This window comes from Camarhynchus parvulus, chromosome 20, assembly GCF_901933205.1.
Source record: "Camarhynchus parvulus chromosome 20, STF_HiC, whole genome shotgun sequence".
Classification (NCBI taxonomy): domain Eukaryota; kingdom Metazoa; phylum Chordata; class Aves; order Passeriformes; family Thraupidae; genus Camarhynchus; species Camarhynchus parvulus.
This window is the reverse complement of record NC_044590.1, coordinates 7,874,809-7,894,656: the sequence shown is the minus strand read 5'-3', so window position 1 is coordinate 7,894,656 and position 19,848 is coordinate 7,874,809. Positions and strand designations below refer to the sequence as shown.

General features: G+C 54.5%; 1 protein-coding gene across 1 annotated transcript in view; it reads left to right on the top strand.

Annotated features, from left to right (window-relative positions):
- CDH22 (cadherin 22) overlaps positions 1 to 14,321 on the top strand; it is a 79,114-nt gene extending 64,793 nt beyond the window's left edge. Inside the window, exons 9-12 of the mRNA XM_030963086.1 lie at positions 2,583 to 2,704; positions 2,978 to 3,095; positions 9,911 to 10,162; positions 11,527 to 14,321. Of these exons, the coding sequence (XP_030818946.1) occupies positions 2,583 to 2,704; positions 2,978 to 3,095; positions 9,911 to 10,162; positions 11,527 to 12,065 (1,031 nt within the window). The 3' untranslated portion in view covers positions 12,066 to 14,321. The remainder of the gene's footprint in view (positions 1 to 2,582; positions 2,705 to 2,977; positions 3,096 to 9,910; positions 10,163 to 11,526) is intronic.
- Positions 14,322 to 19,848: the final 5,527 nt, after the last annotated feature.

The window sequence follows — 19,848 nt, the reverse complement described above, 5'->3', positions numbered from 1 at the left end:
GCCTGCTGAGCCTTTGTCCCTGTGCTGGGGCGTTTTGGGTGCGTGCTCACAGCACTGCCAGAGTTTCTGACCTCGCAGATGTGAGTCCTGTGTTAGTTGTGTGCTTTGTGCCTTTCATCACAGATGAGCTCCAACAATCTCAGTCACACTTCTGACCATCGTAATATCAGTTTATGCCACTGTTACAAAAAACTTATTTCAGATGTTTTGAAGATAACTTCTTTCAAATACATCCAACCATTTTTCATTTTTTCCACCTGTAAATCCAGGTACTGGCTCAAAGGATGTGGGAAGTTGATAAAGCATTGAGAAACCTTCAAATATACATTGTGCAGCCAAAATAAAAAGAAGCTGATGTGTGCCTCACTGGAAAGGTAGACAAGAGTGCAGCAGTTGCCTTTCTAACCTCGATGTTCCTGACACGTCAAATTCTGACCCCGTCACTGAGCCAGGAGTGAGCAGGAGCCTCAGGCTTCAGCAGTTTTGGAAGGGCAGAAGGAGAGTTTCTGTATGACAGGGTGCATTTGGAAAGGTCACTGTCTCAGAGCTGTGCCCAGGGAAGCAGGACGTGAGCCCTGGCTGCAGAGGGGAGGGTGCAGGTCCCAGCTCTGTGCCCAGGCAGGGATGTGACCCCGCTGCCGAGCACGGCCCTGTGCCTCTGCCTGGCTCTGAACACGCTGCTCACATCCCTCCTCAGGGGCTGGGGGAGGTGGACTCGAAGAGAAGCTGCTTTGCTCAGGATCACCTGGATGTCCCGAGCTGGCACGCACCATCCCAACAGCTCCTGGGTTCGGCAGTGCTGGGATGGGCTCCTGCTCACAGCTGCCTCCCACACTGTGGGGCACTAAGGGAGCAGCTCCTCCTCTGGGTTACAGTTAGGAAGGGGAAGAGCTGGGGTCCTGGATTCTTCTTCCTTTTTTCCTCCTCTCCTCTCCTCTCCTCTCCTCTCCTCTCCTCTCCTCTCCTCTCCTCTCCTCTCCTCTCCTCTCCTCTCCTCTCCTCTCCTCTCCTCTCCTCTCCTCTCCTCTCCTCTCCTCTCCTCTCCTCTCCTCTCCTCTCCTCTCCTCTCCTCTCCTCTCCTCTCCTCCTGCCTTTTCTCGTCTTTCTCTCAGCAATCTCAGCCTGCTCCAGAGCTGAGCAGCAGGGATGGTTATCCATCTTCCTTGTGGGTTGAGGAGGGGGTGATGAAACGCTGTCATTCTCCTTCTTGCAGGAACTGAACCCTTTTTCTTCCTGCTCATTTGTGGGCATCAAGCACACACCCCGCCGCCTCCCCGGGCTCCCTTCTCACCCCGCTGCCTCCCCCTTTCTCTCTTCCTGCAAGCAATTTCACTGCACCAATATGCCTTTTAAAATAACACATAGTTCTAGGCTTTTAGTCACGACTTCAGCCTCCCTCCCCCAAAAACAACTATCTAATCACCAGAGCAGCTGGTCTGGGTGAGAGGGAGTGATAACGTGAGAACCGGGTGAAGGCAGCTCTGGGGAGGGGGCTTACATTCCTGGCTAATTATGGAGCAGCACTAAATCTCCTCTCCCCGGGGTCCTCCCCCACCTGATCAGCTGGGGCCACTATTAATGTTATAGACAAACAGGCAGCAGAACTCCTGCCTGAGCGTGGAGAGAAGCATTAGTTCTGTCACAGGTGCAGCCTCTGGGTAAAACAAAGGAGATGGAGTAAGAGGGAGTTCTCATTTCTGGAGATATATGAGGTGCTTCAGCAAACATCAGGCCCTCCAGAGTGATTTATAATCCTGTGCCACGGGCTCAGTGTCCCTCGGCAGTGTGTGTGCAGCTCAGTGATGCTGCAGTGAGTGGAGGTGTAAATGCTGCCCCATCCCACGTGCAGAGTGAACCCCAAGGGAGGGGGGGTCCCCAGGACCACTGCCTGGGTGAGGCTGGGCTGGTGAGTGCCAGGGTGACAGGGCTGCCCTCAGTCTTACTGTGTGCCCCCCTCATGCCAGCTGGTGGATGATGTTGTGATCAAGTTTAACAAAACCCAGTGTCAGCATTAGAGGCTTGAGTCCCTGGGCAAGAGCCTTGTGCCTCAGTGGGGCACATTTGACCCTGGGTCACCTGGGCACAGCAGAGCTGGACAGACAGATCTCACCACCAACCTGTGCCCTTAGCTGGTGCAGCTGTTTCATATCCCAGCTCCATTTCCTTGGCTCTCAGATGTTGCTGCCAGTCTCAAGCACCTATGGATCAGGATCCAGGTCAGAGGGGGATCTCACATCCCAGTTTTCTGTCCCATCTTGGTGCTGTTTTTCTGCAGCACAGATCCTGACCCTTATGGCTGGGACTAGCTCTGGGCTGCTCCAGTTTTCCAGGGGTAGATGAGGTGGTGTTTCAGGAGTCTTTGGCACATAGCCCAGTGGCTGGGCTTCCTTTGCAGGGTGCAGTGGGGCTGAAGCATGCTCTGCAGGTGCTGCTGTCCTGCAGACAGTCTGTGCACAGGCAGGCAGAGGTGCAGCGCTGGCAGCAGCCACGATGGCCTCTGGACAGATGGGGATGGGGGGTTTGCTCTCTGATAGCAGCAGCTGGCCCTTTGTCCTGAAGCTCTGCTTCTCTTTCTGTTTCAGATAACCACTCCCAGGTGTCGAGGGCCTCTCTCCGTATCCGAATCCTGGACGTCAATGACAATCCACCTGAGCTTGCCACCCCCTATGAAGCCGCTGTGTGTGAGGATGCCAAGCCAGGCCAGGTAGTGAGAGTCCCCCAGCTCTGGTCTTGGGCTGCAGGTAGCACTCTGGACTAGTGCCAGCTTGCCCATCTGTCCCGTCCTGCCCGAGAGCCTTGGTGTGCAGCCCCTGTCCCAGTGGGAGTCACTCTGCTGCTCCCACTGAGCCACCTGCAGGGCTGAAGGCTCGTCCCTCCCTGGCTGCAGCTGGTGATGCTGCTGGCTGGACCCTGCAGTGGGACCCTGGGAGAGGCTGTGGGAGCAGCTCTGGTGCTCACCTGTGCCCTCTCCCCACAGCTGATCCAGACAATCAGCGTTGTGGACCGGGACGAGCCTCAGAGTGGGCACCGTTTCTACTTCACCTTGGCGCCTGAAGCCACCAACAACCACCACTTCTCTTTGCTGGATATCCAGGGTGAGTCCTGCTGTACCCTTGGCCCAGCATCCTTCAGGCTGAGCAGCACCTCTGGCCATGGACAGGGAGGTGGGTTATGGTCTCTCTGTGCCTGCTCTGGGTGCTTTGGGCATGTTGCAGAGCTTCTTGTCAACCTGAAATGGTGGGACTGATCAGCTAACAGCTTGGATTTCCTCAAGGAGGCTCTGCCAGCTTTATTCCTCGCTGCAAGCAGCTACAAAGCTCCTCTCGTGCTGTCTGGTTAAGCCTTTGGTATTTTCAGGGCTCTCAGTCCCTTTCTTGATGGGAAATCTCCAACCTGCCTGCAGGCAAGGAGATGATGTGGATTTATAAAAGAACACGCTCCCATTTTGAGCATTATGATTTATTCCTCTCCAAGGTAAATCCTGGAGCTTGGGTTATCTAGGGGCTGGCCAGCCCTGTGCCCCTGTCAAATGGGAGCAGCTCCAGAGCCCTGGGAGGCAGTGGGGCCATGCTGTAGCCAGCCCACAGCCACAGTGTGTTCTCTGGGACACAGCCTGCAGAGCCTGATTCCCTGTCAGGTGGTGGCTCTGGGTGCAGTTCCTCTGTTTACTGAGGCTCATCCTCTCCTTTGGGACAGGCAGCCAGGCAGAGCCTGTCTGTTCCTCTGGGCAGCTCTGGGGTTCTCAGCATCCCTGAGCTCATCCTGGGTGACTCGATGCTGCTGCGAGTGGTGGGGTGTGCCATGCAGGTTCTGTTGGCTGAGCCTGGCTGCTGCTGGACTTTGTACGCTGCATTTGTGTGGACACTAACAATCCAGAAAAGTAGTTATCAGGATGCTTCCTATTTTTGGTTGGTGTTCAAGGGGGAATTTAGGTGCTGATTGTAGCAGTGGGTACAGCGGGGTCCCCTGCAGATACTGGGACCTTCTCCAGCCACATGTGCATGTGCTTGTCACAGGGGCCAGCAGATTACATTGAAATTCTTCTTTGGTTTTGGTTGGGTTTTCTTTTAAAATCATTCTCTTTCTCTGCTTTTGCAGCTTTATCTGTCAAAAGCCGGGTTTAGTTTGTTCTGAGCTTATCACAGGAGCCTTCTGCTGACATAAGATCCTGCTTGCTCAGTTTGGTTCAGCATTATTAGGGATAGTCAAAATGGAAAAGCTTCAGATGTGATGGTAGCACAGCTGGATATTGCTTTGTGTCCTGAGCAGCACAGCTGTCCCTGACCTGAGTCCCTCCCCCTCTGCTCAAGGGCAGCTGTTCAGAAGACCTTTGCTTCTTATCATGTAAACAGGCTTTAATCCTCAGCCAGATTTTGCCCCTCACCCAGCGATTACCTTCCCTCACTTTCTTTGGAAAACCTTATGGAAATGTGCTTGAACACGCTGAGCTGCACCCGGGTGTCCATCCCTGCCCAGCCCCTCGTGAGGCTCCGAGCTCTGGGCCAGGGTGTCTGCCATGGCCAGGCTGCCACCCCAGAGCCGCCACTGCTGTTTGCTCATCTGCCAGGGCACATGGCTGGGGGTGTGTGGGGCTCGGCAGGGGCTCCCTGGCTCTGTGTGGGCATCCACCAGCAGTGCCCAAGAGCTGCCCTTGCAGGAGATGCAGGACACCTGTGCCACCATCTCCTCCAGAGCTGCTGCTCTCTTGAGTGGGATGAGGCTCTCGTGGCACAGGGTAACTCTTTGTGCTAAATGATCCCTGGAGCTTTTTGTGTGGTGTAACACTGCATAAAATGAGTAAAAGCTGGCATCACCTCCCGCCTGCTGCTCTTGGGAAAACAAATGTTGTTGCTGCAGGGTTATTCCCAGAGTGTTTGGAGACCCTCCCAGTTGCTGAGCAGTGCTGTCTTCCACAGCAAGAGGAGGTGGCTGCCTGTGGCAGATGGAGGCACCCCTCATTTCTAACAGGGGGCCTTGGTGCCAACTCCCTCCCTTTGATTTCTGCCCCCTTCTCCACTCCATCAGCTGCCCTGGGTGCGCTCACCTTTGCCCCTGCTCTCGTAGGTGACCTTGCTGCATCCTCCCTTGTGTTCCCCCATTGCTTCCCTCTCCTGCATTCACCCCTCTCCACCATGCACTTGTCTCTACTCCCCCGTGCAAATATCAGTGGTGACAAACTGCTACCACCAGCCCATCTGTTTCTTTGTACAAATTTGTAGCCAGTTTTGAAACGTGATTTATAAATATTGCTTTTGCAGCCAAGGAGTGACACTGATGGATGTCAGCACAGATGGATTCTCTAAGCTCTTGCTTAAATCCTCTCTTTTGCTTTGCACCTACTTCTCTTGGCTCCTTTGTGGCACCAGAAAGCCACCTCGGGGAGAGATTTGTTCTCAGCAGGGTGGGGACAGCACTTTTGGGGCTCCCTCCAGATGTCCTGGGTGTGGCACACAGAGCTGTGCTGGCTCAGGGCTGGAGATGCAAAAACCAAGGGTGTCCCTGCAGCCACATAGCTGAGTTACAGGTGATTGGCAAGTTGGGCTTTTGGAAACTGCACCATTGCCTGCTGGTGCCTCTCTTTCCCTGCTTCTGCTCTGTCTGAGGGAGCTCTCACACACTCCCTGGTTCATCAGACAAGGAGCAAATGTCATCTGTGGTAACAGCAGCGAGCATCCAGGAAGAAGATGCCCATCATATGGAGTGACTAAAGGAAGAGATGGAATTAGAGAAGCTGACCATGTTAAGATCCAACTGGTGCCATTCCAAAGGCATTCACCATCCTCTGTTTCCTAACTTGCCTTTTGCTGGGCCTTTCTGCCCTGAGAAATTGATTACAGCAGGATCAAAGGCAATTAAAGCCTGAAATCATGTTCTCCAAGAAATGCTAATTGTGTTGGAAGGGATGGTAGAAAGCATCCAAGCCCAGCAACCTGGAAGGAGTGGTAGGTAATGTGGAGTGACACATGGAGCTACTGACTCCAGGGCTCAAGGGCTCGGCAAGCAGATGTCTGAACTCTCTGCAGGTCTTCTCATTAAGAGCATGTAATGGGTGATAGAAGATCTGAAAATCCTAACAATCAAAAGCAAAATGTTAGGATTTGAGGATTGCCTGAGGATAGAGGAAGCCTCCTGCAGCCCCGCAGGGATGCCCCTCTCAGCACAAGCAGCGCAGATGCTCGTTTGGCTGGGGCAGGGTTGGGGTGTGTGTGTGTAAAAGAGCATCAAACCTCCTCGGGGCTGAGCAAACAGAGAAGGAGCAGCAGTGGTGCTGTGGCCTGCTACCCAGAGAACTCGAGAGAAGGAAGAGGCAGAAGGGAAAACCAGGATGTTTCTTCTACCAGCTGGGGCTGGAGGAGGTCTGCTCCCTCGGGGCAGCTCTGGCAGCAGTGTGCCCGCAGGCACAGCCGGGTGCTCCTCCCCAGAGCTGCTGTTCCCCGGCTCTGCTGCAGCAGGGCAGCTGCTGGAGAGGGGGAACACAGGTGCTCACAGGGCCCTGTGAGTGTGGGAGAGGGAAGGGACATCAAAATCCCTCCTGCTCTGCTAGCGCGGTTTGAGATTGAGTTATGAGAAGGATTTATTAGTTCTATCTTCAAGGCTGCCAAGAGCCTCTTTGGAGAGGGAGTCTGGGAGACTTAATTATTTTATTATTCCTAGTGACATTAAGCTACCACCAGAGTATATTGCCTTTCCAAAGTTCCCTCTTAGGGCAGCATTGATGAGTCCCTGTGTGTTCAGCTCATGTCTGTTCATGCCCTGCCCAGTGTCCTGCTCCTCAGGTGGACAGAGGGGCCATCTCCTGCCCTGTCACACAAGGTGGTGTGATGTAACACAGGATAATGTCACTGCGTGATCAGAGGGAGGATGGCAGGAAACCTACAAAGAAAATGTCAATCTGTGCAGCAGGAAAGCAGTGATAGTAAAAGGTTTGGGTTGGGGCATCAGAGGACACTCAGCACAGCCTCAGCAGAAGGTGCAGCTTTGTGGGGACTGGGCAGGAAACCAAGTGTGGAGACCCAGAGTCGTCTGTTCAGGAGAGGTGTGGATTAACGTCTGCTCACATTGCAGTGCTGCTCCTGAGGAGCACTGCTCCTCAGCTCATCACCCCAGAAATGGATTTGGCAGGAAACTGCTGCAGAGGAAGAGACACGAGGGCTGCGGGGCCAGGGCTGCCTGGGCTGTGCCAATGCAAACAAATCTGCACCAAGCCACATCCCAAAGCAGCTGCTGTGGGTCAGCCACGTGTAAAGAAACAACTGCACCAAGAGAAATGACAATTGTTTTGTAGGAGGTTGCCTTGGATGCGTTTTCCAGGATACACATTCCAAGATCTGGGCAAAATTTTCCCAGATCTGTGATCAAAAGGACTACAATCGTATGGCAGAGCACTTTTTTTTGGAGTATCTCAGAGGGGAACACCAAAGTTTGTGAGTGACAGGGGTGCAAACACCCAGCAGAGAAGAGTTCGTGGTGATGGGGCCAGGGGGTGGTGGGCAGGTGCTGGAGCCATTGCAGTGCCAGAGGCAGGTGGTCCCTGCCAGGCTGGGCTCTGGCTGTCAAGCCTTGGTCAGCAGTTTCATTGCTGTACGTGAGAAATCTCTGTGCCTCTCCCTCCTGGGATGAAGGGCGCCTGCCACCCTGTTCAGGAGATAAAATATAGTTTCATGATGTTTTAAGTAGCATTTGTAGCTGTGATTTTTGTGGCTCCCTTGCATCAATTTTGGGTCACAGGGCAAACCCTCAGCCCCTTCCTGCAGCAAGGTTTCTCTGAGCAGACTTGTCTGTCATGCTGCTGTTAAATTTAACAACCATGTTCTTTATTTTGACTTGGTGGGTGGCAATATTTCTTTTTCAGTGGTGCCAGGCTGCCTAAACTGTCTGGGCTGAGCTGAGGTTGGTGCCTGCCCCTCTGCCACTTGCATGTGCAGTTCCCCTTGGTTTCTAGAGACTGTTTCTAACAATACAGCATGCCTTGTCACAGGTCCCTCACAGGAGCTGGAGCTGCCTGTAAACAGAAGGGAGCTGCCAGCCTCCTGCTGCATTTCCAGAGTGGTTTGGTGCTACCCCTGCGTTTGCACAGTGCTGAAGAGCAGCTGGGGGATTCCCAAGCCCTGTGTTCCATCAGCCCTGTGTGCTGGGCTGTGTGCTCAGGGATCCTCTGAGCCAGGATCTGACCCCAACCCCAGGCTGGTGACCTGCCTCGTGTGACAGTGACAGCAAAGGTGACCTTCCTGGGCTGTGGCCAGAGCCTTGCCCTCTTACAGCACTTTGGTCTGTCCTTTTTGTCCTGTGGTTTTATCCCCACTTTATCCAGGTGTCTGAGGCTCACTTTTAGCTGGACTAGCTAGGAGTTAGTCCTGGTCTCTTGCTGAGATAGTGCCATTAACGTTATTTATATCTCCCTGCTATACTGCAGCAAGGAGGGGGACCAGCACCAAATGAGATCTCATTACCTTTGTGCAAACGATTAGCATAACAATAATTTTTTTTTTCATAGCTCATCTTTGGCAGGCCACAGGCAGCTCTAAGGTGTTGCTGCCACCACACTTGGTCCAGCCTCCTTGCCCCCAGGGGCCAGGGCTCCCCTGTTCCTGCTGACACCTCTGCCCAGTTGCCATGGTGCTGCTGCCACACGCTGCTCCAGGAGTCTCAGCCACAGTGGCAGGTGTCCCACAGGACAGGAATCTGTGCTCTGCTGTGCCCTGGCTGCCACACACACCCTTTGGGATCTGCTTCCTGGCTGACCAGCAGATTTTCCATCCTGGCTCACCTGCTGTCCCCACCATGCCCTGTGTGCTCTCGTGCAGCCCCCAATCCATACAGCAATTTCCGTGGCGGCAGCGGCCCAAGGGCCAGAGTTACTGTACATGTCTTTTCCAATGGAAGGGCTGATTCATAGAGAAAGGGGATGGTCTGGCATAAATCAGCTCTGATGAGCAGAGTCTGTAGACAGCAGCACCTTGCTGTGAGTGGCCAATCCATGGTTTATTAGATAAAGGCTGCAGACAGTCGGCAGTGGCTTGTGACACCTGGCTCCAATTGTCACCTGCTGTTCAGCCCCATCCTGCCCATGCTGCTGCTGGCTGGCAGCCTGCAGCACCCCTGAGCAGGGAGTCAGTCCCAGTGTCAGTGCCTGTCCCTGCCCTCCCTCCCTGCTCCTGGTGGGCAGCAGCTGCTCCTTGGGTTCATCGCTGGCACCAGGGCCCTGGAGGGCCCCTGAAGTGGCTGTGTTAATGGGATCTTAACGAGTTGTGCTGTGCCAGCTGAGCCCCTCAAGCAGCAGGGTGTAAGCAGATGGGGAGGAGGATGCCTGACTTGGCTGGGAGGCTTGGAAGAAGCTCTGCCTACTCCTTCAGGAGTTACAGAGGATTACAGGGGTATCTGGCCCTCTGGCTGAGGCAGGACCATTCACTCATGGCTTTTGGCTTTGGAAGAAGCAGTGTCTGCTCTTGCAGTCTCAGTGCCACCTGCAGACCCTGTCTGTTCTTGTGTGCATGTCAGCAGTTGATTTTTATCCTGACTCTGTTCCACTCTCAGAGGGTCTTTTGGAAGTTTTTCCCCTCTCTCTGTGCCACCTGCGCTGTTTGTCAGCGTGGTCCAGACACTCATGTGCTGCTGCTGCTGTGCCAGGCTCACTCCCAGGTGTGGTGACAAAGGAGATGCCAGGCTGGCCCTGAGGTGCTGCTGGCAAAGGGGAATGTGCTGGAGTGGAGCTGGCCATGCTCAGGCACTCAGGTAGAGGGGGGCTGCAGTGCCAGGGGGCCATGAGCTGGGTCCATGTGATGGAGGAGGAGGAGGCCCCAGGCTCTCTGAGGATAGCTGCTGTTCACCCAGAGCATGGAGGAGCCCCTGGCAGCTGCTGCAGGCTGTGATGTGGGGGTGACTTTGCTGAGGTTTTGCTTGTTCCCTGCAGACAACACGGCAGCGGTGCACACGCAGAGAGTGGGCTTCAACCGCCAGGAGCAGGACGTGTACCTGCTCCCCATCCTGGTGGTGGACAGTGGCCCCCCAGCCCTGAGCAGCACAGGGACCCTGACCATCCGTGTGTGTGGCTGTGACAGCACCGGGGCCATCCAGTCCTGCAACAGCACCGCCTATGTGGTGTCAGCCACGCTGAGCCCCGGCGCCCTCATCGCGCTGCTGGTCTGCGTCCTCATCCTGGTTGGTGAGTGCCTGCCTGTCCCCTGAGCCCTCCCTGGCCTGGCCTGTCCCTGCTGCACTCCCTCAGCATCACGTGAAGGTGGGCACAGAGCTGTGGGCACAGAGCTTCTCTGCATCTGTCTCCTCCCTGGTAGCTGCAGCATGGGGGACATGAACCTCAGCCCCGGCTTGGGGACCAGTGGGGAAGCTCCCATGTTTGCCACAGCTCATGGTGCTGGGCTCCACAAGGCAGCCAGAGCAGAGTTCCCTGTGCCAGGCAGGTGTGATGCTGCCCAGCAGAGCCTGGAGAGCTGCTGGCTCTCTCCCTGCCTGGACAGGCAGGAGCCAAGAGCTGCTTGCCAGCTGCCACGCTGTGCCCACAGCAGGCGTGTCACAGCAGATGGGGCTGTGTGATCCCAGCGTGTGGTGTGGGGCACACAGGTGTGCTCTTACCTGAAAAGGTCAGTGTTAGAGTGTGTGGGCAGGATGCAGAGCTGGGCTGTGGTCAAACCAGAGTGCTGCCTAGGTCAGGACCTGTACCCTGGGAATGCTGCTGCCTGCCACTGGCACACTGGCACAAGCTTTGCTGGGCATGGGGGGCTTGTGCTTGTGGGAAGGGGCTCTGAATGAGGGGTGTTACAGTGCCCTCAGGTTCAGCACAGGACAGTTGATGGGTGCAGCTGCTGAAAGCCCTCTCTGGCCCCAGAGCTGGCCCCTGGCTGGCTCCAAGGCTTGTCCAGACACCTGTGGGAGGCAGCACATTGTTTGGTGAGGTTTCCTCTCCTTGGCATGGCTCCACTCCATATCTCCTGCTGCATCTCCGTTCAGAAAACCCTTTCCCACAGGGTGCACTTTACACTGGTTTCATTTTCCAACGCAGTGCAAACAAATTTCTGCCTAATTGCCCAGACAAATAAAGTGCACATTGGTGCTTTAAAGGTGATGGGCTGAATGGATGATGATCCAGGACACAGCTGCGGCTCGCTGCTCAGGCTCTGTGCCATCTGCTCCACATTCACCCACCCAGCATTTAGCTGTTCTGTGAATCATGCACCCCCTTTGTCTGCTCACCTTCTGCAGAGCCCGTCCGTTTGTCTGTCCAGCTGTGTGTTTATCCATCACTCCCTCCTGTCTCAGTGGTCACACTGCATGGCAAGGGAGGCTCCTGGTCTGCCCTGGAGCCTGGACAAATCTCTCTCCAAGCCAATACACAGCAGGGCTGCTGCTTGACGAGCCTGAGTAATGGGAACCCTCTGGCATCCCAGCAGGGCTCCCTGTGCTGGGGGTGCTGTGCCTCCACCCCTGCCACCGAGCAGGGTTGTCCTCACCCTGCAGGAGCACAGCATCCCCGAGACTCTGCACCCCTCTGACTGTCTGTTCCTTTCCCAGTGCTGGTCCTTCTGATCCTCACGCTGAAGCGACACCACAAAAGCCACCTGACCTCTGAGGATGACGAGGACATGAGGGACAATGTCATCAAATACAACGATGAAGGAGGTGGTGAGCAGGACACAGAGGCCTATGACATGTCAGCCCTGCGCAGCCTCTACGACTTCAGCGAGATCAAAGCTGGTGATGGAGGTGGGGGGCCAGGAGAGGGGGGCCCAGGCAGAAACCCAGCCTCTGAGCTCCATGCACTCCCCCAGTGGGTGCAGAGCCCAGATCTGGACTTCTCTGTGTTCAGAGACTACATCTGCAGGAAGGTGGAGCAGGCGGACGAGGACCTCTCTGTGCCGCCCTATGACTCGTTCCAGACCTATGCCTTCGAGGGCTCGGACTCGCCAGTGCCCTCCCTGAGCTCCATCAACACCTGGTCCAGCGGCTCGGAGCAGGACTTCTCCTACCTGGGGGGCTGGGGGCCGCGATTCCGGCAGCTGGCAGCGCTGTACGCGGGGCGCCGGGGCGGCGAGGACAGCGAGGAGTCCTAGCTGCCCCTGCAGCCCCTGGCTCCGGCCACCGCCTGGGCTGGGGCTGCAGCCCGAGAGCTGCCACAGGGCATCCGCTGCTCCTGGGCCAGACTGCACAGCTGCACCGCGGGACTGCTCCTGTGCAGCTCGGGTGGGCTCCGCACCCGCGTGGGGAGCCCGGAGGAGCCGCCGGGGTGTCCTCATCTCCTCAAAGCCAGTCTCCATTAAAGCACTACGCATTGACTTAAGAAGGAGAAAATCTAATTCAAGAGGGTTTGGAGAGGGTTTCTCCCCCACAAATTATCATTTAAATAGATCTGTTCGGTGATCCCCATCCAGGAGAGGAAGAGCAAACCGGGAGCCTTTTGTTGTCTAAATTGTTTTTGTCACTTGAGTCAGAGCATTTAAAGAGCTTTGATTTCTTTAAGAGCTTTCCTTGCTGAGGGAAACAAGCTTTTGACTTCTGTTCAGATTTTCCCCTCCTAAGTTTACTTGCTTTTTGAAGTCTTCCTTCTCGCTGCTCCCCGTGGGGCTCTCAGCCGCCCCCGGCTGCGGGCACGGTGTTGGAGGGAGGATGCCACGCTGGGATCACACCCTGCAGAACGGCTGCTCACAGCTTTCCCTTCCGTGCTGCCAATCACTTCACCCGTCTGGTGATCACAGAAGTGCTGGTGATGTGAAGGGGATCCCCAACACTCCCTGCACAGCAGGCGTTGTCTGTGAAGTCCTGGTGTGCGCTGCAGCCCCAGTGGCAGACAGGGATGTCCCACCTGTCACCGAGGCACGATATTGTGGCCTGGCCACGGAGCAGCTGCGGTGCTGGGCAGTGCCATCGGAGCGCCACCCCCAGGTGGGCTCTGCCAGCCCCTCACACAGGACCTGGGGTTTGCAGGGCTCCCAGCCAGGCACTGGCTGTCACCAAATGGTGTGAGCTGCACAGGGCAGCAGGCAGGATGTCAGTGCTCCCTGGCCCACAGTGGCTGGGGAAGAGCTGCATCCCATGGAGGACCTTGCTGCAGGGTGCAGGAGAACCCTGGCCCCTGGCTGGGGAGAATAATTCCTGCTTGCACCCAGCTGACAGCAGAGCATCACCATTAGCAACAGAACAGCCATCCAGGAGACGTGTGTGAGGCCAGAACCTGCTGGCACAGCTCTGGGGCCGAGCTGGCTGCAGGTTGGGCAGCACATCTGTGACACCTGGGGATGCCCAGGGTGTCCCCAGCCCAGCACAGTGTCCTGCAGCAAACCAGCATGAGCTCCCAGCAGGACTGCTTTTGCATGTAATTCCTGGGTTTGGGAGGCAGGTGAGGAAGGTGCCAGTGGGATGTGCCAGTGCTCCTTAGGCAGCAGGTGATGCTGGAGGAAAGCACTGGGTGCCCAGTGCCTTCCCAGCCTGCCAGCTACCACAGGGAAAGCTGAGCAGCCTGCAGAGTGATGTCCTTGCACAGCACCTCAGGCCATCCTGGCTGGTGCAGCTCCTTATCTGTTCACGTTGGGAAAAAAATCAATTATATCATTGATAGGTAACTGATACGGTCTCCCAAGGCCTGACACATCCTGGGCTTGTCATTGGGTTTGTCCTTTTAGTTTAACTACAGCCAGTGTTTCTCTCTCTGGAGAAGGTTTAACTGTAGATGTACATGCGTGTCCATTTCTTTACTGTGTGTTGCTTCCCGGCTGCTGCGTTGCTCCTTTGGCTGCAGAGAGGGGCAGGACCAGTGCCTGCCCTCGGCTGCTGCTGCCCACTGCCACCTGTGCAGAGCCCAGCTGGGCTCATGCTGGCACCAGGAGCCCCTCATGGCCTCTCTGAGGAGGTGATGGTGCCTCGGCTGGCACCTGTGCCCAGCGTGCTGCTGGTTCACTGTGATGATGCTGGGGAGGCAGCAGGGCCCTCGAGTGCCAGCTCTGGGCACACCATCCCGAGCACGTGGCACCCCGCACCTCCAAGCAGGAGAACGGAGAAATCCCTCTCTTTCCTCAGGAATGTGTTCGTGTTTTCCCTCTGGGCTGCAGAGCTGAGCCCCTCGGGCACCGGCCCTCCCTGTAGCCAAGTGTTGTGCAATAGCAGGGCTCTGTCCTAGCAGATGGGGTCTGACAGGGTAGGTGTTTAGCACCCCTCCCATCCCCGAGCAGCCCGTGCTCCGCATGCACTCACGCTCGCGTTTTCCTTTCTGTAAATACGGGAGGAGCAGCGCGCTGCCCGCGCCCCCTGCCCGCCCCCGCAGGAGGAGCTGGCGGCTGCCACCGTGTCCCTGGAGTCACTTCGGTTTTGTTTCTCTACCCAGATGAAATTAGAAGGTTGATTTCCTCACCCTTGTTTTTTTTTTTTTTCAAGGTCTTTCTGGGACCTGGAAATAAATTATTTCCTTGTCGTCTAGCCTGAGTCTTATGTGCTTTTTTGTCTTTTTCTTTTTCTTTATATTGCCCTGACTTTGTGGTCCCTTTGGCGCTTTCCATGAGGGGCTGGGTGGCTGATGGGCCATGGCACAGCCAACCCCTACAGCAAGTTCCTGCTGGCAGGATGCTGCATCTCTGGCTTCTTCCCATTTTTCATTGAAATGCTCATCGGAAAAAGCTTCTTCAAGAGAAGGGTCAATTTTTTCTCTCTGAACTTGAAAAGAAAATGAAAATGAACAATGAAAAAAAATGCCCTTGGTTTTCTCCATCCCTTTCAGGAGAAAGTTGGGTTGTGCTTTGAGCAGCCCAAACCATTGTGTGATTCTGTAATTCTTGATGGATTCAGTGCAGCTGAGCATTGTCAACAGCTTTGGTACCTGACCCGTTCTCATTTTGGTGATGCTGTGTGTTACAGCAGTGTTCAGTTACTGGCAGCAGCTAAAAAACCCTCCTTCAAACTCAGATTTAATACTGAAACAATGCACATAAATGACATTCTGGCCTGACCCAGCTAAATCAATGGCTGGTGGTTTCCCTGATGGCCAGCAGCTGCGGAAAGATCAAGGTGCTCATGGCAAAGAAGTGTGACCCTCCTTGGGCCTGGGAAGCCTCACTGAGGTGGCTGCAAATGCTCCAGCACCCATCAGTGTAACAGTGGCACACCGGGGAGGGATGGAGCAGGCCCAGAGAGAGGGGACATGGCCAGGTCAGCAGATAGAACAGGCAGACTTTAACTGCTTCATAAAACCATTTAAACAGCATCTTACAGTGCTGGCTCCAAAACAGGATTATTGTTCCCCCAGGTCTTTGAGTGTTTCCTTATCCTTCACCATCCCCTTGCCTCCACTCCATCCTGCTCCCTTGATTATTCACTAAATGTTATGGAAGAAGCATCTGGTGACCTTTGATGACAGCAGTTAGTGGATGCTGTGACAGAAGGGGGAAGCCTTGAGGCCAGAGGGTTTTCCAGAGGCACAAGGTGTGCCGTCAGTCCTCAACATCCATGCGGTTTTCCTTCTCACACTTACAGTGAGTGCCTCTACAGCTGCCAGCCTTGAGGAAGCCTTTCTGCCAGCATCACCATTAATTGCAGCATTAATTGCCCCCTCACAGCAAGTTAGTGCTGTGGTCACAGCCACCTGCTTGGCAGCTCTGCACACTTGGCCCGTGGCTGTTTGCAAAGAGCTGAGTGTTTGTACCCGAGTTTCCAGCCCAGGTCCTTGGCAACAAGAACTCTCATCCAGCTGCAGCTCTCCAAGTCCTGCTGTCCCACTTCAGGCACCCAAACACTTTGGGATTCTAGAGGCTGGGGTCTGGAGTGTTCTGGGAACTCCACATTGAGGAGGAGGAGGAGGAGGTGTCTGCAGTCACTGTGCTCATTGCAGTGGAGGTGACAAGTGCCTGGCATTGAGTGTGAGCCTGTGCTGTGCAGGAGGATTTGCTTCTTGTATATTGTGGGGAAATGGAGAGAACTCAAAGCAACAAATTGCCAGTCAGAACCAGACCCTTCACTACAAAAGAGGAGGATTATTGAGAGCTTTGATTGCAGAAGCATCTGTGAAGATGCTTGAATAGCTCCATGCCTCCTCAACACAGCCCCTTCTGAGGAAATTCTTCTACAGCAGCTTCTCTCTCTCCACAGTTGCACAACAGCCTCCTTGCAGAGCAGGGTAAGGGCAGGTCCCTCTCCTCCTCCTCCTGCAGGAGGGGAAGCCAGTCCTGCTCTGCAGATGATGCTTCTCACCACATGGGACGTGCCCTGTGGCTGTCTGCTGGCAGTGCTGGCCGAGGACAGTGGCACTTGCCACTGTCACATTCTGAGCAGGGCTGGTGCTGCTGTGTCCCATCAGCCACGGGCTGCTGCAGCCCCTGTCCCATCCCCAGCACAGGGAGGCTGCATCAGTCACCTCCAGTGCCTGCACTGAGCCATGGCAAGCTCCAGAAGGCAAGGTGTCCAGGTCCCCTCTAGAGAGGTATTTGCAAAAGATGGATGTGACCTGCTGGGATCATTAAAAGGAAGTGAAAAAAGGGCAGTGATACCTTCAACCCCAGGAGGAAAATCCATCTCTGGTAGCTGAATGTAGCAAGGCTGTGTCAACCTCTACCTCCTGTTCCCACTGGCAATATCTTGCTCTGGAAGGTGATCTCTTCTCTCCCCATACCCTTTAACCACCTCCACCACAGCTAATATCCCAGCCCCCTACATCCTTTCATTTACCCAGCCCTTGAGCTGCTTTCAGGGTTGGTGTCAGACTCTCCCTGCTCAGCAAAATCTCTGTTTCACATCTCTGCCCTGTGCTTGGTGCAGCCAGCAGCTCTGTCTTGTCAGGGCTCTCTTGCTGTCACAGAGCTCTGGTTTGTGCTGTCTACTTGCTGTGGCTCTGCTGCCTCCCAGCCCATCCCAGGAGTGTTCCCAGTATCTGGAGATGACCTGGCTTTGTGCTTGGCAGCAGTTCTTGCTCCCCTCTCACTGCTGGGAGCAGAGCTGTGTTTCCAGGCAGCTGTCACAACTCTGTCACCACAGCCACAGAAGTTGGAGAGAAACAAAATCACTGAATTTCACTTGGCCCTGGAATTGTGCTTCTGGGCAGTCAGTGGGGCTGAGACCACCCCTCACTGTGTGGAGCAGCCAGGGCAGTGTGGTGGAGAGCTGGTGTTCCTGCTGCCAGCAGGACTCTGTCCTCTCAGGTGCTGGTGCCATGCTGAGCAGCCAGGCTGGCCATCATCTGCCACACACACATCCCAGCCTGGGCTCTCTCCAGCCCCACAGTTCCTTCCCAGAGGAATGTGGATTTAATGACTTCTTCAAATTTTGCAAAACCTTTGGCTTTGCAAAGCTGAATCCAGCATGGGTGGGCAGAGTCTGAAGCAGTTGGGATACACAGCAAAGCACAACCAGGGCTCCCCACGCAGCAATCACAGAGCCCTGGCTCTCCCATGGCCCATCCCATCCCACCTTCTCAGGTGTCTCACTGCTCAGAGTGACCCCAAGATGTGTTAGAAAGTCTCTTTTCCCAGCCTGGCAGTCAAAGAAGGAGTCAGAGCTCTTCATTTCTTGGTCTCAAGGTTGTTTATTGTTTCTTATCTATAAAATTTTTTCTCCTGTCCTGCCGAGGTCCACTCAGCAGGACAGACAGAGGCACTCTGCCTGCCCTCAGGAGGTGTTATCTTTTTATATTAAAAACTACACATACAATATTTACAATTACTTCCCAATACCTGTCACCTATGTTAGACAGTGAGCTTCTACTCTAAACCAATCTAAAAGTGCCAACATCCCAGCAGAAGATGGAGGCCAAGAAGAAGAAGAAGAAAGGCTGGACATGCCCAGTTCCCTCCATCTTGCCCCCTGAAGCCCCATTCTATAAACCCCCAAAAATCTATTTTTCACCCCATGATAAATTCACTATCATTCTACTTAAACTGTCGTGGCTTGCAGATCTTCCAATAAGGTTGGTAATTCGCTCCATGGGCCATAATCAAACCCACAGGTGTTTTGGGCTCTGTGCCAGGGTCTGTGAGCCCCCTGGCAGGGGTCCTGGCAATGCAGGACAGCCAGAGGGATGTGCTGAACTCCGACACCGCCTGCCCTCACCAACAGTGGAACCCAGCTGTGAGGGGTTAAATCTGGCATTTAACAGCGTGGAGTGGGGCAGCAAGAAAGGGTGAGAGCAGGAGCCCAGTGCCTGGGTGTTTGCCTCCCCTGGGCTGTGCAGAGAGTCTCACCATGCACCCACCTCTGCTGCTGCTGCCTGTGCCCATTGGCCGTGGTTGGGAGGCCAAGTGGTGATTCTTAGACATCCCTCATCTGTAGTCAGTGGCAGCAAGTGTTTGTGGCTCAGGGCTGTTAACTGCCCTGTCCAGCTACACTGCAGGTTTATAGACATCCATTTTTCATCTCTCTCTCCTTCGCTGCTGTGGAGGAGCTGCTCAGGTGAGCATGAATTGGTCCAGCTGTTCGCTGGGGAAAGAGCCACCAGCCATTTCTAAGCACAACACATCCCCTTAGCTCGTGTTTTTTACCGTGGTAATTGGTGGAGTTTTAATCCCTGTTCAGCTGGGGGAAGCACGCGTTGCCATCCGCCCCGGCAGAGCCGGCCCACGGCCGCCTCCGCCGCGGTCAGGAGTCACTCACCTTTAGCCAGGAGCCAGGCAGCTGTTGAAATCCCTTCACACCGCACGCAAATTAGGCATTGAAAACACTCATTACAGGCAACATGACACGCCTTCATTATTCCAGAATAATTGTCTGAAAAGCTCAGCTCGCAGCACAAGCTTCGCTTGGTGCAGGAATGTGATAAAAAGAAAACAGGAAGTGCAATCAATGCTTGTAATCCTTTTAAATAAAAAGGTACTTGCTAGTAGCTGCCAACATCTTTAAAAAGCTGTGATTTCCCCGGAGAGAGCCCTTATCAGCTATGACTGCGTGTCATTCTGGCAGTCTGTCAATCCATCAGACTTCAGTGCCACTGACATTAAGAAGCCAGGCGTTAAGATTATCACATTTACCCGTAATGTAGCACAGATTGTGTTGACATTTGGGAAGTATTCCACCACAGGAGCTATTTGACTTCAATTCTCTCTTTCTGAAGAAAAAAAAAATGCTTTGAAATACTCGAGGGCAGGAGCCTGCTCTGCCTGCAGCGTGCTGGCATGGGGAGCAGGAGGAGAGTGAGGGTGCACAAGCCATGGCCCAGGATGTAGCCCAGGAATTCTGCCCTCCTGTTCTTTGGCTGCACCTGGCATGGAGTAGGCAGGTATTTGGGCTGGCTGAGGAGGGTTCCCCTATGCCCTGCCCTGAGGCAGCTGTGATTCAGTCTCCACTGGGACCCAGAGAGCAGCACCATCTGCTTGCACCCCCCTTCCTCCTCCTGAGAAGGCCTCATCTCCATCCACAGTGGAGAGGGGGATATTCCAGGCTAGGCCATGGAAACAATGGTAAATGACCTAAAATGAACTGATTAATCTCTTTAAATAATTGTGAAGCCGTTTTCCAGAAAAAGTTAATCTACTCTAAATGGCTTTTGTGTTTTTCTTGGGCTCCAATCAATACGTGGTCGCTTGCTTTTCATGTGTAATTCACAGTAATTGCAAAAGAGCATCTTCTGAAGAAAATGACACTCTGCAAGCAGAAATGCAAAAAGACACAAGGGCCAATTGTCTTTAGATCCCAGCACAAGGCATGCTGTCAGACACACTGGTGAGCTGGAGGTGCTTCAGCATCACAAGTCTGTGTCCTAGGTTCTTCTCTGGGAAGCTGCTGGAGGTGCTGGAGCGTGTTGTGTCCAGATGGCTTGATTTGGAATCTCATCTGCTTTCAGGTCTGGCTGCCAGGGCCCTGGCCTGTGGCCCCCTAGCCCACCAGCTGCACAGAGAAGTTGGCTGCAAGATTACAAGGTTAGGCAGA